The sequence below is a fragment of the Ochotona curzoniae genome, unplaced genomic scaffold, assembly GCF_017591425.1.
Source record: "Ochotona curzoniae isolate NIBS_2020 unplaced genomic scaffold, NIBS_Ocur_1.0 scaffold_4701, whole genome shotgun sequence".
In the NCBI taxonomy this organism is placed as follows: Eukaryota; Metazoa; Chordata; class Mammalia; order Lagomorpha; family Ochotonidae; genus Ochotona; species Ochotona curzoniae.
This window is the reverse complement of record NW_024467122.1, coordinates 49,906,980-49,933,446: the sequence shown is the minus strand read 5'-3', so window position 1 is coordinate 49,933,446 and position 26,467 is coordinate 49,906,980. Positions and strand designations below refer to the sequence as shown.

Here is a 26,467-nt window from a genome sequence, read left to right as displayed (position 1 = left end):
CCCCTCTTTAGTCTTCTTCCATTCTTTGCCATTTTGTCTTTCAAATAAATAAATCAGTCTTTAAAATACAGTCACAAAAACTCCTCAGTTCATGGTAAGCAACAGGACATATAAACAGACATGCCCCCAAAAAAGGAATTATCTTATAAACAAAAAGATATTCTACATAATGAAATCATAATCAGCCTCTCTGAATGAGATATAAAGATAAAACACAAAGCAAAAGGATGAAGTAATATATAACATGGGTCTATATCTATGTCATATTTTATCCAAAAAGAAAATAAGCTTTTCAGAACAGAAAAATGTACGTGGGCCCTTGCACCCCCCCTGTGGGAGACCTGGAGGAAGGTCTGGTCCTTCATTTAGACTGGCCAACCTCCAGTCATTGTGTCCATTTGGGATGTCAACTGTCAACCAGCTGATGAAAGATCTCTCTCTGGATGTCTCTCCCTTTCTCTGATTTTTCCTTTCAAATAAATACATGAATCTTTAAAAAAAAAAAAATGCCACAGGGGTCTAGTGGTTAATGTCCTCGTCTTGCACATGCTAGGACCCCACATGGGCACCAGTCCTAACCCTGGCTGCTCCATCACCCATCCAGCTCCCTGTCTATAGCCTGGGAAAGCAGCAGAGAATGGCCCAAAGCCTTGGGACCCTGCACCCGCATGAGAGACTTGGAAGAAGTTCCTGGCTCCTGGCTTCAGATCAGTTCAGCTCTGGTCATTGCAGCCACTTGAGGAGTAAATCAGTGGATGGAAAAACTTGCTCTCTGTCTTTCTCTCTGTAAATCTGACTTTCCAGTAAAAATAGTAAGCAAATCTTAAAAAAAAAGATGCTCAGCTCTGGTTTTCCCCTATTTTGTCCCCAAATCTCAAACTACTTGGTGAATGGCTTCAACCACAAGCAAAGATTTTTACTAAAAACTTCTTTCACATTTTAATTTACTTTTATTTTGACAGACAGAACAAGAGATCATCCATCCATATATCTACAACCAAGGCTAAGCCACAAGAAAGACTATACTTGTTTTAATTCTCAATACTCACTGTATTCAAGCTTCTTCCTTTTCTTTTTCTCTTTTAATGGCTCTTCCTCTTCCCTCAATCCTTCTTCTTCTTCCTTTATGTCCTCTCCTACAGTATCATAAAATACTGGATCTCGGTGAGTAGCTTTCCTTTGGAAAGATTTAGTTTTGGATCCCCCTTTAACAAGCACAACTTTTCTTTTCAAACAAGTACAGCCAAACATACAGTCTGGTCGACGGCAATGAGCAGGCTGGCGCTTCTCCAGAGCTAGACTGGAACACACACAACCCAGTCGACAGAAGTCATTGTTGCACGGGGGAGCTCGTTTCTTTATGATTGTGTGGATGGGCTTAGTTTTGAGAGACGCCTAAAGTTAAAGCATAACGTTACAATTCCACTAACCATCGCCCTCCACCACTACAAGCTTACAACATATTAGTCCACCTTCTTTTCTGACTTTGAGTACTATTCCACAAATTAATACAGATTCATAGACCATGAATGTAACCAGGGCTCTGGACAACTCCATTTCAGTGCTCAACACAAACAAAAGAACAAAAATTCTCACTAATTATAAACAAAAAGATAAAAAATAGATGCATTATCAATAAAAATTATATCTAATGCTATGTGACAGGAACATGGGTGAGACCTAGTCTGTTTCACAAAATATCACTGGTATACAGCCTGGATCATTCATTTACAAAGTAGCCATCCCATATGAGCACTTTTTGTGTCCCAGCTGCTCTACTACCCATTCAGCTCCCTGTTAATGCAACTGAGAGAGCAGCAAAAGATGGATCAAGTCATCCTTGTGGGAGATGTGGATGGAATTTCAGGCTACTAATTTCAGCCTGGCCAGCAATGGCCATTGTGGTCATTTAGGGAGTAAATCAGCAGACAAAAACTCTATCTCCCCCTCTCTCTAATTCCACCATTAAAACAAATAAATCTTTAAATAATAATATTATTATCTATAATCCACATGTAGTCCATTTGATGACCTTTGGCTCTAGAATACAGTCCCAGATTTAAAAATGAAAGGCGCAGAAATTCATTACCAACATGCATTTCCATCACTTCACATACAAAGGCTGCGAAGACAGGCGCAGCACTAACTAATCAAAAAAAAAAAAAAGTAACTGTAAAATCTTGGATCCTCTTAGATTTTGTATCTTTTAAGCAGAATTTTCAAAGCTGTTTAGCAAGATCAGCAAATGCACTTATATACATGTTGGGATTTTTACACTGGCTAGCTGCCTTTACACAGGAAAGTTGTATCTCCCTTGGCTAACAGGAGGAATCCACATTTGTGTGTCTGTCTAGGTATAAAGAACAACAAATGGGAAGACAGCTCTTCAGCTGTGTGCTAATTAACTGCTTAGAATCTCCCTGTCAACCCATTCTCCTTCACCTGCATCAACCTTATTTTAGCTAAGTACTCATAAATATGCTTACAAAAACACAGCAGATACTTACTTGAGCAGTAAGCAGAGTTGTTAGAGACACATCTGCTCGCTCTTCAGTGATATAAGTTCTTGGTTTTCCTTCCCATAGTGCACAGTCTTCCAGGTCCATTAGCTTCACCTGAGATTTAGACAAGCCTGTAGGACGAGTTCCCTGTGGCTGTTGCTGTTGTTGTGCATGCCGCAAACTAATTTGCTTTGGAAATATATTTTCATCTAAAGTTGGCACAACAAAGTTATTCACCTGATTTTCTGAAACAGTGCTTGAAGAATTCTTGGCAATCTTATCTCCTGGAATCACATGAGAGTGTTTCTGCCTTGGTGAAACAGGGTATGGTAAAATGGATTTGTAAGACGACTTCGTTCGGCCACCGAATCCTGACTGTTTGTTTTGAGATTTTGCCTTTCGAGAGGCAGGGGGAGCAGAATGAGGTTTCAAAGAGTAAGAGGTAGAAGGGGAAATGGTAGATTGTTTCTTTAGCACACTGTCAAGTGTTCGCACATAAGAAGTACTCTTGGTGGGAAGCTGGTATACTACAGGAGATGTGGGAGCATTGGAAGAGAAACCCATGCTTGTTTCCATCAGTTTGCCTTCATTTTCTAAGTATTCATCTAGCTTATCACTGCAGAAAGCAGAACGGTTCTTCAGTGAACCTTCTGAACTCCCACCTAGAAAAGAGACACAAGATACTAACAATACAGGATACATGTTTATAAGTCTTTGGAAAAGTACACCAAAAAAAGACAGGAGGATTAAAGTATAAGCTATTGAACCTTTCAAAAAGCCCTTCACCAAAACAGAAGGGAAAACATAAAATCAAGTAAAATGACTTGAATCTCATAAATAAAATTTAGCCTCTAAAATTAGTCTATAATTATGAATTATTGAATTTGACTTTTGTAAGAAGCTAACATTAACATAAGACATCAACCTTTGACAGTTTTTAACTACAGAAACCACAAATAAGTAAAACTATAATTGTAAAAAGCAGAATTAAATCAAAATACCTCAACAGAACATGGAAGGATTATTTAAGAGTCTAACTGATCTAGAATTCAAATAAAATGTTAGGAACAAGATAAAGCCAAAAAGGCAGACACACAGATACAGAGTTCTCATCTGTTGGTTCATTCCCCAAATGCCCATAACAGCAATGGGCCAAAGCTGGGAACCGGGAAAAAAATCCAGTTAGAATCAGGAGCTGGATCCAGAAACATATTCCAAATGCTCCACTATATTACTTAACAGGGTTCTAAACTGCTAAGCTAAGCACCTGCTGTAAACATCTAGGATCTTTCTGTTTGTTTTTCCTGCTTATTTCAGAGGCGGATAAAGAGAGCTCCCATTTATTGCCTCACTCTCAAAATCTGCAAAAACCAAGGGGTCACGCTGAACTTCATGCTAGGCATGTGTTTGCAAGGAATGAATCTCAACTGAACTTGAACTATGGTTATGCAACAAGGTGGAGGAATCCACCATGGGGGGAGGGGTATGGGAGGGGTGGGGGGAATCCCCAGCGCCTATAAAACTGTACCACATAATACAATGTAAACAACAATAAAAAAAAAAAAAAAAAAACCAAGGGGTCAAAGCTGGGAATTCAGTTCCACTCTCCCACACAACTGGCAGAATTCCAGTGACCTGAGCCATTACCACTGCCTCCCAGGGTGTGTGGCAGCAGCCAGTTAAAAATTCAGAAGCCAAACCCAGGCATGTAGTCCATGTACTCTGATACAGTATAGCAATTCTTCATACTTAGCCAAACTCCTATTTCCATTTACTTGGTTTTAATTAATCTTTTAAAAAAAAAAGATTTAATTATTTTATTGGAGAGTCAGAGAGGAAGAGAGACAGAAAGGAAGATCTTCCATCCAATGATTCACTCCCCAAGCAGCCGCAACAGCCGGAGCTTAGCCAATCCGAAGCCAGGAGCCAGGAGCCTCTTCTAGGTGTCCCACATGAGTGCAGGGTCCAAAGGCTTTGGGCTGTCCTTGACTGCCTTCCCAGGCCACAGACAGAGAGCTGGATGGGCAGTGGGGCCACCGGGATTAGAACCAGCACCCATATGGGATCCTGGCACTTTCAAGGAGAGGACTTTAGCCGCTAGGCCACCATGCCAAGCCCATTTCCATTTACTTGAAAGCTACTACCAAATATTGGTAGAGATGAGCATCACACTGTTATAACACTGTACAAAGATTCAATGTTAATGAAAAAAAAGAGCCTCATTAAATAAGCAATGAGAAGGAAGAGTAAGCAATAAGAGTCCAAAAGCATACACAGTCAAAATACCTGAAATTAGAAAATAGGAAACAAGTAAAACTCAGCAAGGCAATGATTTCTAGTTCATTTTAAACCATGGAGAAAACTTACTCTTAACCAAAATGTAGTGAAATTTTTCAGAAGATAGCTACAATTTTAGAAAATAAGTTACCTTCACTCCTAGATGCCGAAGCACTATGAAGCTTTCCTCGCCATCCTTTGATCTTGGTAAAGTCATTGGTCTTCCCTGTCCTAGAAACAAAGGGAAACCCAGTATCTACAAAGAAAAAATAAAATCAATGACCAAAATTCTACCAAGCAAATGTAAAAATCACTTATGAGTACTACATCAGTAGACAGAACATTTACCTTAAAATATTCTAAATTTATTCAACAAAGGTAGTTTTTTTATTTATACAAAAATTAACCCAAGCTTTAAATAAGATAAACAATGGTTGACTTTAAAAATGCTATCCACTCACCAGGAGAGGCAGGGTTGGTTCCTGTATGATTCCAAAATGGAAAGCTAGTAGCTGGAGCCAAAGGCAGCTGTACTCCCAAGTATTTAAGATCAATGCTCATTGTTGGATCCACTGAATTCAATTTTAAGCCCACTATAAGAAAAAAGGAACACAAATCAAATGATCTCTCTTTTCATGTTATTAATCTCTGGCAGGGTATTCAGAAAAAGTAAGCAGAGTGAGCATTTAGACAGAGCAGCTTAGTTGCCACTTGGGAAATTATCACCCCATACCTTACCTATCACTACTAACCCACTTCTAACCTAGCTTCACTTCTAACCCAGTTTCCTGCTTACGCACAGCACACCCTGGGAGACAACAAGCAAGGGCTTAAATTCTTTTGTCCCTGTCACCAATAGAGCCTTTGGCTCTTGGCTTTGCCTGACCAATGCTGTGGACATCTGAAGAATAAATAAGCCTGGTAAAGTTTTCTCTCTGCTGTTCAAACTTTAAACAAGCAAGCAAAGCAAGCAGCTTGGGGGTGGCATCATGGTGTAGTGGCACCAGCAAAGTATTACGGCACAGGCTGAAGACTTAGCAGCTCCACTTCTGATCCAGCTCCCTACTGATGGCCTGGGATAGCAGTGGAAGGCAGTCTAACTCCTTGGGTCCCTGCAATCACAGGGGAAACCCAGAAGAAGCTCCTGGCTTCAGCCTTTTCTCTCTCCACTGTTAACACTTTCTTTCAACTGAAAAAAATAAATTAATCATTAAAAACAAAACAAAACAGAAAAACCCGGGGCAGCCCCAAACCACTAACAAAAACATTTCAGGTTTAATCAATCTTTTATTTAAAAAGATTTATTTATTTTTATTGCAAAGTCAGACATATACAGAGGAGGAGAGACAGAGAGGAAGATCTTCCATCCGATGATTCACTCCCCAAGTGACCGCAACAGCCAGTGCTAAGCTGATCCGAAGCCAGGAGCCAGGAACTTCCTCCAGGTCTCCCATGTGGCTGCAGGGTCCCAAGGATTTGGGCTGTCCTTGACTGCTCTCCCAGGCCACAAGCAGGAAGAAGAATGGGAAGTGGAGCTGCCTGGATTAGAACCGATGCCCATATGCGATCCTGGTGCATTCAAGGCGAGGACTTCAGCAGCTAGGCCATCGCGTCAGGCCCTAATCAATCTTTTTTAAAAGATTTATTTACTCTTATTGGAAAGTCAGATATACAGAGAGGAGGAGAAAGAAAGGAAAATCTTCCATCTGATGGTTCACTCCCCAAGTGGCCGCAATGGCTGGAGCTGAGCCAATCCAAAGCCAGGAGCACGGAACCTCCTCCAGGTCACCCACGTGGGTGGCAAGGTCTCAAGGGTCATCGCAACTGCTTTCCCAGGCCACACAGGCAGGGAGCTGGATGGGAAGCGGAGCAGTCAGTGCATAAACCAGCGCCAATACAGGATCCCAGCATGCGCAAGGCAAGAACTTTAGCCACTAGGCTACTGTGCTGAGTCCAATCTTTAAAAAAATGAAAAATAAATATACCTTAACAATTTTAGTATTAATTACATTAAGAAAACCGGCTACACAGCTCCCTGACTGTGACTACAATCTTAATAACTACATGCCTGTGAACTGTAAGAGAATTATTAATTTGACAGAAATCTCCTTTTTAAAAAAGATTTATTTATTTTTACTGGAGAGGCAGATTAACAATGAGAAAGATCCTCCATCCACTGGATCATTCCCCAAATGGCTATAATGGATGGAGCTGAGCTTATCTGAAACCGGGAGCTAGGAGCTTCCTGTGGGTCTGCCACATGTGTGCAGGATTCCAAGATTTTGGGCCGTCCTCTACCACTTTCCTGCACCACCAACAATGAGCTGGACAAGAAATAGTGTGACCAGGACGTGAACCAGAACCTTTATGGGACACCAGTGCTGCAGGCAGATTAGCCTACTGAGCCATGATACTGGCCCCTGGATTGACTACAATCTTAATAAGTGATGGCTCACAAACAGCTTTGGGTTTATTTTAATAAACTTCTTACGCATCCACTACTTCACTCACTAAATATTCACAAAAGCTGGAACTAGGCCAGGCTAAAGCCAGGAGCCAAAAACGTAACGCAAGCCACCTACCAGTAATTACAGTGGAACTCAATCACCGAGCCCACACTCAGGGTCTGCACTAGCTGAAAGCTGGAGTCATGTGTCTAAGAGGTGGACATCCTATCAAGGCAATCTGACACCACACACGGACATCTTAAACACTGAGTTAACCTGTGCTCTTGACTTTGTTTCAAAGCTGTTCGTAGCCCACAAACCTAGTATTTACTGCTATCACTTGACAACGGAAATATCACATAACTAACTCCAGCTTCAAAGGAAAATGGGAAGACCTAAAAACATCAGACCTATTTCCTTATTTGACAACAACTCACTGTCTTTTTAGAAGAGGTGTCTCTCTGGGCCCAGTATAATGGCTCAAATGGCTAATTCTCCCTTTGTAAGCACTGGGATCCCACATGGACACTAGTTAGTGTACTGGCAGCTCCACTTCCCTTCTAGCTCCCTGTTAGTGGCCTGGGAAAGCTGTGAGGACAGCCCAAATACTTGGGATACTGTGCCAACATAGGAGACTCAGAAAAAGCTCCTGGGTCCTGGCTTCAGATTAGCTCAGCTCAAGCTGTTGCAGCCACTTGGGGAGTGAACCAGTAGAGGGAAGATCTTTCTTTTGGTATCCCCTTCTCTCTGTAAATCTGACTTTCAAATACAAATAAATAAATCTTTTTTAAAAGTTCACATTAACCAGTCTATATCACTTGGACTAAGACCGGGATCCATATACTTGAAGACCATTCGCTCACACAAGGCTATCTCATTAAGTCAAAAGTTGTTCAATCAAACCATTTACTTTATAAAATGGCGTGGGGGAGGGAAAGAAGCAGCAGCATCTTAAATGGTAAAACCACCACCTGCAATGCCATTATAGGCATTAGTTGAAGTCCCAGCTGCTCCACTTGGAATCCAGCTGCCTAACAGACCTATACAAGCAGGAGAGGGTGGCCCTGGTTCTGTACATCCATGTGGGAGACCCAGAAAAGGCTTCTGGCTCTGGCCTGGCTCAGCTGGGACCATTACAGCCATCTGCAGAATGAACTGACAGATAGAAGACATCTCCTTTGCCCTCCCTGCATCTCTGCCTTTTAAAGAAATAAAATAACCTTTAAGATAAAGGAAAGAAAGGGAAGAAAAGGGGAGAATATGGGGAGGGGAGGGAAGGAAAACACAAGCAAAATGAAACTGGGGGCAGGTATTTGATGTAGCAGTTAAGCCTGGGACATGTTTTGGGACATGTATCTCCAAACTAGAGATCCTGGTTTTGAATCCTAGCTTCATTCCCAGTTCCAGCTTCCTGGTACTATCCACCCTGGGAACAGGTATTTGCTCAAGTGGTTGGCTCTCTGCCACCTACATGGAAAACTCAGACTGGGTTCTCAGCTCTGGCTCTGGCCTGGGCAACTCCCAAGTCTCAAGCTTTGTGAGGATAAAACAACTGATGGGAGACAACCGTCTTTCAAAGAAAACACTTAAAAAAAAACTTTTTATAAAGTAAACTTCTGTTTGATATCTTGCAATTTCTCAACTCTTAAATTATCTGCTTTGTAATAAGCAAGCTATAGAATTCTTTGAAAAGAAACCTGCATTAGACTTAAAAATTCTATAAATTACTCCACAGAGCACAATAAAAATTAAAGCTTTTAAAAATTATAGAACACAATCTTACACACAAACAGGAATTTTATTATTTATTTTCATGGTAATAGCTATAGATATTATTATTGCAAAAAAAAGGAAAGAAAGACAATAAATAACATAATAAAGGCTAATACATTATAATGAAAGAAAAATAAACAGTGGGCAGCATTGTGGCACAGCAAGTTAAGCAACTGCCTGCAACACTGGAATCCCCAGTATGAGTCCTAGCTACTCCAATTCTGATCCAACTCATTGCTAATGTGTCTGGGAAAGCAGCAGGTGATCATCCAAATTCTTGAGAAATCCTGAATGCATGTAAGAGACCTGGAAGAAGTTCCCAGCTCTTGCCTTCAATCTGGCCCTGATCCACCCACTGCAGCCACTTGGGGACTTAACCAATGAATGGAAGACCTCTGTTTATCCTATTTCAAATAAATAAAATAGATAACTTTTTTTAAAATGAAAAATTTTAACTAAATCCATGGCAGGACATCGAATATGTAAAATAAAGTACATTACTTCAGCCACACAAGAAATACACATATATTTACACATAAAACTATACTAAGTACATTTTTAAGTTCTTAAAAACACACAACAGAATCCAAAGGTAAAAACATGGGAAAGAGGGGCCAGTGTGGTGGTACAGAAAGCCAGTATTTTGACCCTGGTGCTGGCATCCCAAATGAATCCGAATTTGACAGCCCAACTGCTCCACTTCTGATCCAGCTCCCTGGTCTGGGAAAGCAGAGGAAAATGGCCGAGATTTTGGACCACTATGCCCACATTAGAGACCCAAAAGAAGCTCCTGGCTCCTAGCTTTGGATCAGGACAGTTTCATCCACTGCAACCATTTGGGGAATGAACCATCAGATAGAATTCTCTGTGTTTCTCTCTCTCTGTAACTCTTTCAAGCTAAATAAATTCTAAAAGATAGACATGAAAAGATTTTTAAAAAATTAAGAATGCAAAAGAGTGATTCTGGGCTATGAGACTCAACAGAGAAAAAACACTACTTTCTGAATAATATTTTTTCCATATTTAAGATATCAAGATAAAAAAATATCTAGGGCCCCGCGCAATAGCATAATGGTTAAAGTTCTTGCCTTGCATGCCAGGATCCCATATGGTCGCTGAATCTAATCCTGGCAGCCCCACTTCCCCATCCAGCTTCCTGCTTGTGGCGTGGGAAAGCAGTTGAGTATGGCCCAAGGCCTTGGGACCCTGCACCCATGTGGGAGACCCGGAGGAGCTCCTGGCTCCTGGCTTTGGATTGGCTCAGCTCCAGCCATAGCAGTCACTTGGGGACTGAACCACTGGACGGAAGATCTTCCTCTCTGTCTCTCCTCCTCTCTGTATATCCGCCTTTCAATAAAAATAAATCTTAAAAAGAAAAGATCTAAACATATTTTTCAGTTAAAGGAATTATAAAAGAAAAATGCAGGGAGACATATTGAAGGAAATAAATCAAGGGTGGGAAGGTTGGAGGAAAAACTGGAAAAGCTAAGGAAGAGGAGAGAGAGAGAGAAGAAAATGAAATAAAATCTTGGCTTGTTTCTTTTAGAGAAAATTACCCTCTTGAAGACCAGGATGTATCACTTGTTTGTGCCTCAATGACTTCAAATCTTCGATTAAATCCTTTTCTAACTGAGAAATCCGTGCTCTGCAACCTAGTCACAGACAGACAATGATTAAGATATTACATTCTACAGAACATCAAACACTAAATATTTTACTAATAGAGGCCAAGCCTCAAATACATCTCATTTTAAATGGCATAATACCTGGGTCACTTGTGCTTGATGCCTGTAGACTACAGGGTTCTTCTGCTGTCCCATCAACAGCGTGAATGTCTAGTGCTTCCTACATATTTTAAAGAAAGAGTGTAGCACATATCACTTTATATGTAAAATGGGTTTAAAAAAAAACAGAAGGAAAAATACCACCATGTTCACAATGATGGCTGCAAATTCAACCAACAGGAGCAATGCGTCTTACTTTTTCTATTTTCTAAATGTTCTATATTTGCATTAATGTAATAATCACAAAGGAAAAAAGAGCAAAAGTAAATAATATCATACTCAGTTAACAGACCTCAAACTAGACTAATATCAGTTTGCATGCAGATTTCTCAAAGCCTACATAAAGATAAGTTACTGAGCAACCAAGAAAAATTTTGAAGAACAGGCAGGAAAAAAATAACACTTTAGAATAAAGAACATCCTGTATCTGTGTAGCCAATTTAAGAACATAATAGTCTGAAAGAAAAAAAAAATTAGCTGAAGAGTCCACAGAGGATAATCAAAGCAATTATATTAGTATGTGAGAGAAAAGAGCTGCTGCTACTACTGATTCAAACCACGGGGAATGAGGGTTGCTGTATCTCAAAAATTAGTAAATTTCCAACTATCTTTATTCCTTTTTAAAGCCTGTTATGATGAAATTTCCAGTAAGACTCAAAAGTTAAAAAACAAAACCAAGTAGGAGCTGGCACCATGGCATAGTAGGCTAAGCTTCCACCTACGACACTGCCATCCTATATGGGTGGCTAGTTTGTGCCCAGCTATTCCACCTCCCATCCAGCTCTGTGCTTATGGCCTGCGAAAACAGCACAGAATGGCTCAAGTCCATGAGCCCCTGCACCCATGTAGGAGACCCAGAAGAAACTCCTGGCTCCTAGCTTCAGTTGAGGTAAGCTCTGGCCACTGCAGCCATTTGGAGAGTGAACCCAGCAGGTGGAATATCTTTTTCTGTCTTGTCTTTGTTAACTCTGCCTTTCAAATAAAAATAAAATCTTTAAAAAAAAAAAAAAAGGGAAGGTATCAAACAGCTAAATGAATGGGCATGTGACTTCACAGTTAAGCTTCTAACTGGGATGTCCACACACAGGAATGCCTGGGTTCCATTATCAGCCTTGGCTCCGACTTTCCTGATATTGCAGACCTTGAGGGGCAGTAGTAATGACTAGTAATCAGGTTCCTGGCATCCACGAGAGACAGCTGGACAAGATTTCCATCTTCCAGCCACGTTAGCCACTTGGGGAATGAATCAACTAATAGGAGCTGTCTCACTACCTCAAATAAAAAGAGATTCAGGGGCCAATACGGCTGCTCAAAAAGCTAATCTGCCAACTTGCAGTACCAACATCCACATGGGTGTTGGTTCATATTTCAGCTGCTCCACTTCCCATTCAACTCCTGCTTGTGGCCTGGGAAAGCAGTGGAGCATGGCCCAAGTACTTGGGACCCTGCACCCACGTGGGAGACCTGGAACAGACAGACTCCTGGCTCCTGGCTTCAGATCTGCTCAGCTTCACCTGTTGAGCCATTTGGGGAGTGAAGCAGTAGATAGCAGATCTCTTATTTCTGTTTCTACTTCTGTTTATTTGCCTTTCAAATAAAATAAATCTTTTTAAAAAAACTTAGTCACATAGCTAAGTAAGGTACAAACAGGAACTGAGATCTAAACAGACATAATTTCTTATGATGTTCAAACAACGATCTCAAATGGTCACTATCAACCAAATCAAACTCTCTTGGAGACAATATTCTAAACTAGTTATTTTCAGTATACAATTTAAGATTGACTCATCAACTTTTAGAAAGACTGCTAAGAACTAAGATCTTACCTTTGATTCAAAGGAAACAAACAGAACACCATCCACATCTTCCAAATCAGGCTTTACATCTGGAAAGGAATTTCCAGAGCCTACTGGGATATTCTTTGTAGAACCTAAAGACCTTCCTGTGTTTTTGGGTGTTTTCCCTGTCTTAGAGAGTTTCAATTTCCGTGGCCTTCCTCTTTTTCCAGGGATATTTGGAGAGACATTCTGAGGAGCACTTACAGCCTTTGGATTGGTTGTAATTTTAAGCATAGCTGTTCTCTTTCTGCCCAAGTCCCCTTTCACTGAAAATAAGTTCTGAGCTGATTCCTTTGAATTCTCCAATACTACTTCTGTGTTGATGTTGTCAAATACATCAGGGTAATCCCACTTGGGCTCTTTAAGTAAGGGATATTTTTGCACCAATCTGGGATCTGGTGAATGTTGCACATCATTTTCTGATTCCTTGCTTAAACAGAAGCCAGTACCACCAGAATTTTCAATGTATGCAGGCAAATAATCTAATTCTGATTTATCCTTTCGAGACATGGAAAGCATGTTATCTGGCAGCTCAGAAACCTTCACTGTGTTTTTGGTGACAGCACATGGCTCCAGATAGACTACTGGCATCTTCCCTGCATCTAAGTTGAACATTTTAGCTTTTGCAACACCTGATGGGCTACTTGGTAGCCATTTATAAGAGGAATGGTCAGCTCCCAAGTCACCAACTTTATTGTGCCTCTTCAGCTGTTTCTCTAGTATTGGGTCATCGTCACTGTTTGAGTAGACATCTGTTTCTTCATCTGTCTCTTCCTGTTTCACAGTGACCCCTTCTGGGCACTGCCCAAGTTCATAGTCATAATCATCTAGAGGCTCCTCTTTAACGACAACATTGAAGTTTCCATTTGGATCTACCGGTGAGGCAGCATGGGAGCCATCATCAAAACTGTTGGCAATAAGACTGAAGAGATGGGAAGGGAAAGATAAAAAGTACAAAACTATTCATAAATGAGACATAAAGATGGGAAAAACTGTTTTTCTAAAACCAAGTAACACATCAAAACTCAAAAATCATTTCTCAAAAACATTCTACATAATCTAGCAAGATTCTCAAAAGCAATTCATTAGTACCAGTTTCTTATTTTGTTAATTTTCATCTAAAAGTACACAAAATACAGAGTAAAGGTTCCTCTTACCATTCAATCAAAATGCACTATTTCAGTATTTTTCAAATAAACTCAGTTTTGCAAGGCAGCCAGTACTGACCTAAAATACTCTAAAATTTTACAGGAAGATTAACAATTACCAATGCATTAAACACATGTCCATCACAATGAGGAATGAAAAATAAGCATCAGAAACTGCTTTCAAGCTGCCAAATTTTTTTGTGTGTTTGAGATAAAAACTTACATAAAATGTAACGTATTATTCATTTTAAAGTATACAACTGAATAATTTTTAGTATATTCACAAAGCTGGTGCCAGATGATTTTTCAACTTTAAAGTTGAAACACATATTTTCAATGTAAAGAATCAACAACACAAAATTAAAAGGGTACGGTTGTTACACGACTCATATGGACTGTGTATAATTTATCAAACAACACTACCCTAGTCACAAAAAAATATAAGAACTGTTCTGAGGTACCCCCTTCAGAACATGATAGGTCTAAAGAATTAGGTTGACTACCACAGCCCCATATGAAGTAATAGATTTAGTAACAGATTTAGATCAGTCTTAGCTCAACCCAGATCACCTGAGCCTTGGCCCCTGTAGGGTTTAGAGGAAATCAATGATAAGAACCCTTTTTCAATAACACACACACAAAACTTTTTCAAAAGAAAAATAAATTTTAAAAGGAGGTTAAATATACAAAATGAAGGCTAAGATAACAAACTTTCAATTTCAAGAAATAAAATCATCATACAACAGAATGAACTGTCTCAAAAGATAATACCAAAGCAGTTAAAAACAAGTCAATATGGATGTTGACAAAAATGTGGGAGCAAAAGAAATGATCATACTGTTTGTGAAAGCATAAAATGGTATAATTTTGAGTTAAAAGTATGTGTACCCTATGATGGAGTAATTCTACCAGATATCTAACAAAAAGAAATTACTGCATATGCAAACCAAAAATTCTGTGTAGGAACACTTGTAACACCTTGATTTGGGGTTTGCTGTTGTGGCATCAAAGAGAGTTAAGCCACCATCTAAACAGCAGCACCCCATATATGAGCACTGGCTTCAGTCCTGACTGCAATCCTCATTTCCTACTAAAGTGCCCAGAAAAGGAGATGATGATGGTTCACATACTTGAACCAACTCTGACACCCACGTGGGAGACCCAGATCCTAGCCATCACAGTCAACTAGGGAATGAACCAGTGGATGGAACATCTCTCCATCTTGCTCCCTCTTTCTGTAATTCTACTTTCCAAATAAACATTTTAATTTTTTAAAAAAATGTTCTACTAGTCATCATCAAAATCAACAATTTAAATGTACATCAATAGGAGATAATAATGAATTTGTAGAGAACCAGAATAACTGTAGAAGATTGCAATTCAAAGGACTGACAGCTAATACAGAGGAGTAAATCTAAAGTAATAAAAAATTCTGTTGGAAAAAAACACTAGGTACACCTCCAGGAATCAATTTGATCCAGGAATCTGGAACTACAAAAACAGACAAAACTAAGCTTTAAAAACAGTCTCCAGTGGGCCCAGCATGATAGCCAAATGGCTAAAGTCCTCACCTTGCACATACTGGGTTTCCATATGAGGCCTGGCTCTAATCTTTGGCAACTTCACTTCCCATCCAGCTCCCTGGCTGTAGCCTGGGAAAGCAGCGAGGATGACCCAAGGTCTTGGGACCCTGTACCCAGGTAGGAGACCTAAGAAATCTCTTGGATCCCAGCTTCAGATCAACTGAGCTCTGGCCATTGTGGTCACTCAAGCAGTAAACCAGAGGATGAAGATCCTTCTTTATCTCCTGATCACTCTGTAAAAATCTGCCTCTCAAATAAAAAAAATCTTTAAAAGCAAAAAACAAAACAAAAACTGGAGTTGGCTCAACATGTTAATTCTCTGTCTGCCAGTGCCAGCATCCAATACAGGCAGCAGATCCTGTTCTGGCCTATCTGTCTCCCTGCTTGTGACCTCAGAAGGCAGCAGAGGGCTGCCCAAAGCTATGGGACCCTGTATCCATGTGGGAGACTCAGAAGAAGCTCCTAGATCCAGAAAGACCCAGCTCTGGACATTTCAGCCATTCAGGGAGTGAACTAACAGATGCAAAATCTCGGTCTCTCTATTCTCTGTAACTCTTTTAAATAAAAATAAATCTTCTTAAAAATGTAATAATCTTCAGCTTTTTTTCCAACTGGGTAGTAACTTCACAAATAGTAAACTTTTAAAAAAAGATTTATTTATTTTCATTGGAAAGGCAGACCTACAGAGAAGAGAATCAGAGAGAATGATCTTCCTTCCGCTGGTTCACTCCCCAAATAGTTGCAACTGACAGAGCTAAACTGATCTGAAGCCAGGAGCCAGGAGCTTCTTTCAGGCCTCACACGCAGGTGTGCACGGTCCGGAGGCTTTGGGCCATCCCCTACTGCTTTCCCAGGCCACAAGCAGGGAGGTGGAAGGTTAGTGGAGCAGCTGGGACATAAACCAGTGCCCATATGGGATGCTGATGCATGCAAGGCAAGGACTTAACCACTAAACTATTGCACCAGGCCCTTAAAGAGTGTAAGTTTATTCTGAATCCATCTGTGGCTCATTTGGGTAAGTTTTGTTTCAACTATGAGATTTTTTTTCCTCTTTCCCTATCAATCACAAGTGATCAATATAAGTTACCAAGAAACATTTTAAATATAAATAAAGCATCCTCATATGGCAGGTATTCAGCCCAGCAGCTGAAACACTCAGGTCCCACCCTGAAGTATCTGGTGAACTGCAGCACCAAGTCCTAATCCTACCTCACTGCCAACACAAACCCTGGAGGCAGCAGTCAATGACTCAAGTTACATGGGAGACCCAGACTGTTCACAGCTTTGAGGCTTTAATCCCACCTACTATATAGCAATGTGGGTTGTGAAGCAATGAATGGGGGTGCACTCTTTCCCCCATCCCCACACTCCACTCTACCTCTCTAATCTAGGGGGCAGGCATCTGGTGCAGTTGTTAGAATGCCACCTCAGACACCCACATCCTATTCCAGAGCACCAGGGTCTGAGTCTCAGTTCCAATTCTGATGTATCTTCCAGGCAAAAAATCGTGGCTTAAGTACTTGGGTCCCTGACACTCACAATGAGTTCTAGGCTTCTACCTTCAACCTGGCCCACACCTAGCTTGTGCAGGCATTTACAGTGTGAACCAGCAAATGGAAAGTCTCATTTAAATTTTTTAAAAAGTTTTTAAATAATATTTTTTAAATTTACAGTATGTGTAGCACTCCAAAGAACAAATGTGTTAAAGCCAAACTCAGTCCATCTCAATCTTCCCTTCATACCTCAGAATAGAAAAACCATTACCCCACCTTTCAGAAGCCTCTTGCTTCAATTGAGAAACTTCAAGTGCTGAATCAGTTTCCATGAAACCAAACAAGTCCTGTTTTATATTAGGAGAAGTCTTTTCCAAACTCTTGCCTGATAAAGGATCCAAGTCACCGGGCTGTATCTCTGGCCCCTCCCCTTCTGTAAGACAGACTTGAGGAGCGGGAGAACTGGAAACACTATTGCTCTCCTGGTCAGAACTGGTCTTCTGTTTCCCATCTCTTTGGGGTTTACTATTCAGCCCATCATCTCGAAAGCCTTTGGCAAATGGGTTGTAATCTATTTTCAACTGGGTAATCTGAATGTTCTGATAAGCTGTTACCGCAAAGAATTCCGTCTGTGGGAAGCTGAATGTGTGGACACCAGGACCATTTAACTGTATCACCTCTGTGGCCTTTTCTGCAGGCACCAAGTGAAGTCTTGGCAAGTAGCGATGCATAGAGTGCAAGATAATATGCCCTTCTTGGTCCAGTGTATTGTTGGTAAGTTTCAATTTATAAAAAGATACAGGTTGATGCATCCAATAATGACCTGTAGAGGGAGATTCTGGGTGAATAAAAACCCTCCCCAAAACGTGGGGTTCAGCCTTCCCACTAGGTTCCCACCAACGACCATTCCATTTGTAACGATGATTATCCACAGGAGATATATCCATGACAAGAATATACTTCAAATTTGAATCTAATCCTGTAATCCAGTAACGACAGTAAGGAAACATGCGTCTTCCCTGCTTGGTCAGAATCATCTCTGTGCTTCGATGATGAAATTCATTCCACATAGTATTGTTATCAAGCGTAACAGTGATTTTTCCCACAGTACAATCAGCCGGGAGGCAAATCTTTCCTTTAGATTTTCCTGGTGGTGACACCCTATTAGCCAAAGCACAGGCATCCCGATTAGTAACCAGAATTCCTTGATCAGTCCTGCCATTTCCTGGCTGTTTCAGGATAACGAAAAAGGTAGGTGCTGTTCCTGCTACTGTCCCACCATCTTGATTAGCCAATATGATCTGCTGTTTCTCCTCCATGACTCCAGTGAGAAACTCAGTAGTGAGGTAACTGCAGTCAACACAGTCACAATGGCCTTGCCATCCTAAAAAAACAAGCAAGCAAAATTTATATCAGATGAGTATTTTGTAAAGAAATAAGATTGTGTCAACCCTAAATTATCACTTAATTATTCTAAGACTGTTTATTTGCTTATCTCTTTCCTTTCACCACTTTAAAGCTATTAACTCTGGAGTATCGTTTTTTTTAAATGTTAATTTAATTTTAATTAGCTGGAATTATTCATGCCAAAACATTGCAAAAAATCACTACAAACCCAAATATCTTGCTCAAAAGAAACAAAAAGTATTCTCTTCAAAAAAGCAGACGAAAGTCTATTAAAGCTGAGTCCAGCACGGTAGCCTTGCGACTAAAGTCCTTCCTTGCACACACCGCGATCCCATATGGGTATCAATTTTAATCCCTGCAGCCCACTTCCCATCCAGCTCCTTGCTTGTGGCCTGAGAAGGCAGTTGAGGACGGCCCAAAGCCTTGGGACCCTGCACCCACGTCGGAGACCTGGAAGACACTCCAGGCACCTGGCTTCAGATCAGTATAGCTCCAACTGTTGCTGCTGCTTGGGGAGTGAATCAACAGATGGAAGATGTTCCTCTCTGTGTATCTGACTTTCTAATACAAATAAATAAAAATTATTTTTTAATTTGCTTTCCCCCCCCTCTTTTTTTTTACTATATTTTTGAAAATAGTTAATCGGGGTAAAAAGGTTCAAGGACTACGGGAAAGTGGGCAAGACCACTATTTCCACATTGTTTCCTTCATATATCTGAGGTAAATGGGGATTTTAATGGAGAAGCCACACCCAGTCTCCCACCCACCCCAGGTCCCTGATGCGGAGCAGGCTCCAAGGGTCCTGCTCAAGTGGTTTTGATATTTCAACAGTTATGAACTGCTGCCAGTCTCGTCACTCCAAGCATGATGAGGTCATTGAAGAATCCACTGATTGACATAGCCCATCATAGTGTCTCCACTTGCCCAGTTTTTCACTGCCAACATATGGCTGAGGTGGTTGATTGACCTGTTCTATCCTCTGTCTTTTCATGGTTGGGGTTCTGAGTCTGGCAGTTCGATTGGGGAGATTCCCAAAGAAACCTTGTTTGAGGTGTTCCCACACCAGATTCTTGTATGTACTAGCAAGTACAGGACCTGGCACAGTCCATCGCCCCATCAGCTGGGAGGTCGCAATTGCTGGGTTGGCCCTGGTTCCAGCGCCGTCTTCCACACAAATCAATGGGTGTTGCAGTCCAGCCTGATTCTGCCCAGCACACACACTTGGCCTTCACATAAACCAATGGGAGCTGCAGCCTAGTCAGAGCGACCCACAAAAACCCCCACCAGACCTGTCCCAATTCTGGTTCGCCAGTATGTGTAGCAGACTAGTCCAGTCTGTCCCACATCACATTCAGCTCTCATACATGTCAGTGGACACTGAAGCCTAGTTTAACCCAACCAGTCCCACTATCCAGCCCACACACATGCTGTTGGATGACGTTCTGTCTAGCCACCCCTGCCCCTGTACTGGTTTTTATGCTCTCCAGTGGGGGTGGAAACCCAAGAGGGAGGTATCCACTATTTCCCTACTGGGCTGCTCCCACTCCTGGATCATGCACTCTCCAGGTGGTTCTGCAGTTTAAGTTGACAGGATTAGCCACCAGTGCCAATCTCTGCCAGTGATATTGTGGCTAAGCCCAAACAACCCTCACCCACACTGATTTAAGTTTGCACCAGTAGGAAGAGTCAGCCGAGCCTGGCTTTTCCTTGATATAGCTGAAATGAGGCCAACACATATTGTAGCCCTGCCTAGTCTTGTCTGCACCCATCCCAACTCAAGCTCTCCAGTGGGAGTAGCTGTCTAGCAAGGGAGCACCCCCGTAATCCCCCTGTCAGCTCTGCCCCTCCCTTCCTGGTTCTCATGTGTGTTGGTTGGGCACTGTGGTCACATCCGGTACAGGCAACCTCACCTTGGCATTCCATAATGTGCACTGGTTTTATACCGCGACTGAACCTGGCTCGGCCCACACTCTGTTCTGGTGCTTGGATTTGCCAGTGGATGATGTGAACTGATTCAGCCTGGTCTTCCCCCAACCCGTGCCAATTGTATGCCAGTGGGAAAATTTCCATGGCCTGCTCTGGACTGTTTCCTTTCATGCTTCTTGTGCATACTTGCAGTGTCTGTATCCTGCCAGAGGAGTGGCCCAGGCTCTTCCATCAGAACCTCTCCCAATGCCAGATTTTGCGCATACCAGTGGGTCCATGAGCCAGCCCTATTCAGTCCACCTCCTGTCCTAGCAGGAACAGTGGCTTTTCCTGACTGGCCTTCGACCCAAACTGGTTCTTGCTGTTGGATGTTTCAGCCCAGCCATGGTTTGTCCATACCCACATATGGCTCACACATGACTCAGTAGGGGCTGAGACCTAGCCTAGTCCACTGCACATCTATCCTGGTCCTCCAGAGCACCAGAGGAGTCTAGCCCAGCTTGGTGCATCCAGTCCCAGTCCACACTTGTGCCAAGGAAGACTACAACTGTATACTGACCAGAACGCAGCTCCATTCCAGCCCCGTGCTCCTTGGTGGGAACCTCAACCCAGCTAGGGTGTCCCCTTAGCTCCCCAATCAGGCCTGTTCCCAACCACAGATCATGCACATGCCAGTGGTTGCTCTGACTCAGCTTGGCACAGCCCCTCACCTGTCCCAGCCCTTGCCTTACATACTGTGGCTTAGTGTTCCTGGCTCACGCAGACCAGTAGATACAAGTGCCTAGCCTGGCATGACCTGTGCTCCATCCTGATTTCTAATTTTGTTTGTGGGCTAAGGTTTGCTCAGTCCTGCCCAGTCCACCCCGTTCCCAATGTAAATAAATAAAACTTTAAAAAAAAGTATACTGGGCCCAGTGCAATAGTGTAGGGGTTTAAGTCCTCGCCTTGCATGTGCCAGGATCCCATATGGTCGCTGGTTCGAATCCCGGCAGCCCCACTTCTCATCCCGCTCCCTATTTGCAGCCTGGGAAAGCAGTCGAGGATGGCCCAAAACCTTGGGACCCTGCACCTGTGTGTGAGACGCGGAAGAGGCTCCTGGCTCCTGGCTTCAGATTGGCTCAGCTCCAGCCATTGTGGTCACTTGGGGAGTGAACCATCGGACAAGGATCTTCCTTTCTGTCTCTCTTCCTCTCTGTATATCTGCCTTTCCAATAAAAATAAATAAATCTTAAAAAATATATTATGCTAAGACTTAAGGGAATACATTGTAACACTGTATTTTAAAAGGATTCTAGCACCTTAGAAACTGATTTATCAAATTAAAGCAAATTCTTCTGAAATGGAAAATATTAAATTTTCATTGCTATTACAAACAGAGACTGTAAAACATTAACTATTTATATGGTTTTACAAATAAGCAAAGCATATACATATATATATTACGTATATATGTATAAATTTGTCCCATTATAACATAATGAAAAAAAAGATTTTGTATTTTCAAGACAAATCTTTTCTTTCTAAGATTTGCTTCTGGAGTCGGCACTATAACTCAAACTGCCTAATCTTCCCCCTTTAAGTCCTGGCATCCCATGTGGACACCAGTTTGTCCCCCAGCTGTGTCACTTAATATACAGCTCTCTGCTTGTGGCCTGAGAAAACAGCAACAGATGCCCCCAAAGCCTTGGGACCTTACACCCACGTACCCACGTATGAAACCTAGAGGAAGCTCCTGGCGTCAGATCAGTCCAGCTCTATCCTTTGCAGCCACTGAGAAGTGAATCAGCAGATGGAAGATCTTTCTCTCCCTCTCTCTGTAATTCTGCATTTCGAATAAAAATAAAGAAATCTTACAAAACAACAACAAAAGACTGTTTTTATATGAAAAGCACAGAGAAGAAGAGCAGAGAAACATCTTCCATCTGCTGGTTCACTCCTCAAATTACCAAACCAGCCAGAGCTGGGGTGGCCTGAAACCAGAGTTTCTTCTGGGTCGCCCACATTGGTGCAGGAGCCTAAGGACTTGAGCCATAAGCAGGGAGCTGGATCAGAAGGCAAGCATCTGACACATAATCCTGCATCCAGTGTCACAGAAGGTCTAATTTATGATAACACAGCACCAGTCCCAAATCTAATACACTTAACTCTTAAAACTATCCTGGGGGCCCAAGCACAGCAACCTAGTGGCCAAATCCTCACATTATAACCACCAGGATCCCATATAGGTGCTGGTTCATGCTGTAGCTGCTCCACTTCCCTTCCAGTTCCTTGCTTGTGGCCTGGGAAAGCAGTAAAGGATGGCCCACAGCCTCAGAACCCTACACCCATCAGGGAGATTAGGAAGAAGCGCCTGGCTCCGGGCTTCAGATTGGCTCAGCTCCAGACACTGCAGTCCCTTGGAAGAGCCTTTTCTCTGTATCTCCTTCTCTGCATATCCAAACAAAAGTTGCTTGGTACAACACAAAACTTTGGATCAGTTAAGATAGCAACAATTTTTGATAAATTCAATATCATGCAAATTTTTTAAATCTTACACACACACACACACACACACACACACACACCAAGTAAAACCAAAGAGCAAATAACTAGCAGAAAAATCTCCCAACTTATATCATAAAGGACTCTTTGCATATCCTGGAAGGGGTTCCTATGAAAAAGTGAATGTCAAATAACCAGCAGAGGGATTAGCCTAGCCGCTGAAATCTTTGCCTTGCATGCACGGGACTCCCATATGGGTACCAGTTCTAATCCTGATGGCCCCGCTTCCTATTCAGCTACCTGCTTGTGGCCTGGAAAAACAGTCGAGCACGACCCAAAACTTTGGGACCCTGCACCTGTGTGGGAGACCCAAAGAGACTCTGGGCTCCTGCCTTCAGATCAGCTCAACAGTTCCAGCTGTTGTGGCCGCTTGAGGAGTGAATCAGCAGATGGAAGATCTTCCTCTCTGTCTCTCCTCTCCATATATCTGTGTCTCTGATAAAAATAAATGTTTAAAAAAAATCAACAGAAAAAAAAGGCAGAGCATAAAAAGAGTAAATCATTGTCAAAACAAACACAATCTCACAACCAGAGAAATGTAATTTAAAACCAGCCTACAAAGTTTGGCACAGTGGTGCACCTGACTTCAAGTCCAAGCTACATTGCCAATGAGGACCCTAAGAGGGTAAGGGGTAATAGTGTAAATATTTAGGCCTCTGCCATCCACATGGGAGACGTTGATTGATTTCCCAGCTCCCAGCTTCAGCCCTGCCCGGCCTTGGTTATTCTCAGAATTTGCAAAGTGAACCAGCAGATGGGAAGATGCCTTCTCTCTGTGTCTTTCCATTTAATAAATAAAAAATTTTTACAAATGAGTCAGGAATAATCTATTTTTTAAATTTTGGCTGATGAAATCCAAAGCTTAACAGATGATGAACAGAGTATAAGTCAACCACGATTTCATCTAATCCAGTGGTAAGAGTAAAAAACGCCATAATTGAGCCTAGCACAATGCTCAGTAACTAAATCCACACCTTGCAAGCACTGGGATCCCACATGGACACCAGCTCATGTCTTACCTACTTACTTGAAATCCAGCTCTCTACTTATGACCTGGAAAAGCAGTGGAGGATGACCCAGAGCTTTGTGACACTGTATCCTTGTAGGAGACCTGAAGGAGGCTCCTGGCTTCAGATGGGCTCAGCTCTGGGGAAATGCAAGATTTTGTCTCACCCTCTCTCTGAAAATATGTTTCCAATAAAAATAAAACTTTTAAAATAAATAAATAACCTAACTTTAGGCTTAGTATCCAGAAAAATTAAAGAAAAAAATCTCTGATCTAGAGTTGACTTTTTAAGAGATAGGTAAGATGCAAGGTGATGGTTTGCAAAGCTACCTCCAAAAATTATCAATATAGTTAACTGATTTTCTAAAATAAACTTCCTTAAGCAATAAGTATCAGAGATTGACAAAACAAAGTTAAAATGACAAAGTAAAAACTCAGAAGTTGGGCCCGGCGGTGTGGTCTAGTGGCTAAAAATCCTCGCCTTGAACATGCCGGGATACAATATGGGTGCTGGTTCTAATCCCAGTAGATCTACTTCCCATCCAGCTCCCCGCTTGTGGCCTGGGAAAGTAGTCGAGGACGGCCCAAAGCTTTGGGACCCTGCACCTGCACCTGTGTGATACCCGGAAGAAGTTCCTGGCTCCTGGCTTCGGATCGGCATAGCATCGGCCGTTGCACTCACTTGGGGAGTGAATCATTGGACGGAAGATCTTTCTCTCTGTCTCTCCTCCTCTCTGTATATCTGACTTTCCAATAAATAAATAAATCTTAAAGAAAAAACTCAGAAGTCACACATAAGGTGACTTAATAGGACAAAAATTTTCAGTTAAGGTTCAAAGTTTTGCTACAAATCACCACTAAGGGCCAACATTGTGGCTCAGTAGGCTAAGCCTGCAATGCCAATGTTCCTAATGAACACAAGTTCAAGTTCCAGCTGTTCCACTTCCAAACCAACTCCCTGCTAACAGCCTGTGAAGGAAACAGACGATGACCAGAATATTTAGACCCCTGCTACCCACAAGTGTGAAAGATCTAGATAAAGTTCCAGGTTTCTGTCTTCAGCATGTCACAGCCCTCGCTGCTGCAGCCACTGGGGGAGTGCACCTGAAGATGGATGCTGTCACTCAACCTTTGAAGGAAATAAATATTTTTTAAAAACCCCATCTATTATTGAAAGCTAGTACAGAGAACACTTGTTAAGGGCACTTAAATATAACTAAGACTGAATTAAGAGCAATTAAGCAACTTTTTTTTGAAAAAAATAAAAAGACTTCTTTATTTTAATTGGAAAGGCAGGTTTACACAGAAAAGCATAGGCTGAGAGGAAGATCTTCCATCCACTGGTTCACTCCTCAAGTGGCTACGATGTCCAGAGCTGGGCCCATCCCAAACCAGGAGTTTCCTCCAGGAATCCCACACACGTCCCAAGGGTCCCAAGGCCATGAGCCATGGGGCCATCCTTTACTGCTTTTCTAGCCCACAAGCAGGGAGACAGATTAGAAGTGAAGCAGCCAGGACACAAACTGGAGCCCATATGGGATCCTGGTGATTGCAAGGCGAGGATTTAGGCACTAGGCTATCGCGCCAGGCCTCATCGTGATCAACTTTTACATGAAAATATCTTTTAGCTTTTCCAAACCTACAAAATATATGAAAAGACTTGTAATTTTAAAGCACCATGTCCTATAATATTAAAATCTTGTTTTTTGCTTTTTTTCTTAAAGATTTATTTTATTTTTATTGGAAAGGCGGATATACAGAGAGGAGAGACAGAGAGGAAGATCTTCCGTCCGATGCTTCACTCCCCAAGTGAGTGCAACGGCCGATGCTATGCTGATCCGAAGCCGGGAGCCTTCTTCTGGGTCTCCCACGCTGGTGCAGGGTCCCAAAGCTTTGGGCTGTCCTGGATTGCTTTCCCAGGCCACAGGCAGGGAGCTGGATGGAAAGTGGGGCCACCGGGATTAGAACTGGCGCCCATATGGGATCCCAGGCATGCAAGGCGAGGACCTTAACACCACTGCGCCACCGCGCCGGGCCCAATTGCTACTAATGTTAGGAACAAGGAATTGTTCTAACTCCACATCAATCCAAACACAGATTCCACTTCACTTGAAGCATATGCCTGTGCTCTGGAGTTTCTACATTGGACTTCACACTCAGAGTAATTAACTGAGACTATTTAGCTATTTTAGACAAAGACCATTATAAATCTAAGATAACTTTAAGTCAACAGGAAAAAGCAAATATACTTAAATTAAGGGTAGTCTCAAATATATCTCCTTCCAGCAATAGTCTAAAAATACTGTGTGGCTGTCTAAAAGCTTCAATGAGGAACACAGTTTGGCACATATTTAAGTGAGCATTGAAAAATTTCAGTCCAGCTTTATAACACCAAGTATTTTTCTAAGTAAAATATAATAAATAGCAGAGATAATACGTTTACGAAAGGGAAAGTTGGGAAATGTGTGATTGTTACATCACAACAGACACAGAAAAATATCTTAAAGCAAATAACATGTCAAGACCCACAGTTTAAATTTCATAGTCCCTACTGCAATTGTTTTCTCCAGTGACTTCCTTTTCCAGAAATCTAACTAAATTGATGATCTTAAGCCAACTCACAAAATAAACTACAAACTGTAACAGTAAAAAAAAAAAGGATCAGCTGTGCTAAATCAAAACTCAAAATCAACATCACTACTTTAAAAACACAAATATCCAAATGCTGGTCAACATACTGTTT

At 41.8% G+C, this 26,467-nt stretch overlaps 1 protein-coding gene across 1 annotated transcript in view; it reads right to left on the bottom strand.

The window, feature by feature from the left end:
• LOC121149369 (MAX gene-associated protein-like) overlaps positions 1 to 26,467 on the bottom strand; it is a 107,568-nt gene that overhangs the window by 36,796 nt on the left and 44,305 nt on the right. Inside the window, exons 2-9 of the mRNA XM_040969949.1 lie at positions 17,121 to 18,228; positions 12,609 to 13,542; positions 10,765 to 10,843; positions 10,555 to 10,650; positions 5,240 to 5,371; positions 4,930 to 5,034; positions 2,508 to 3,163; positions 1,050 to 1,395 (exon numbers count right to left, since the gene is read on the bottom strand). Coding sequence (XP_040825883.1) covers positions 1,050 to 1,395; positions 2,508 to 3,163; positions 4,930 to 5,034; positions 5,240 to 5,371; positions 10,555 to 10,650; positions 10,765 to 10,843; positions 12,609 to 13,542; positions 17,121 to 18,163 — 3,391 coding nt within the window. The 5' untranslated portion in view covers positions 18,164 to 18,228. The remainder of the gene's footprint in view (positions 1 to 1,049; positions 1,396 to 2,507; positions 3,164 to 4,929; positions 5,035 to 5,239; positions 5,372 to 10,554; positions 10,651 to 10,764; positions 10,844 to 12,608; positions 13,543 to 17,120; positions 18,229 to 26,467) is intronic.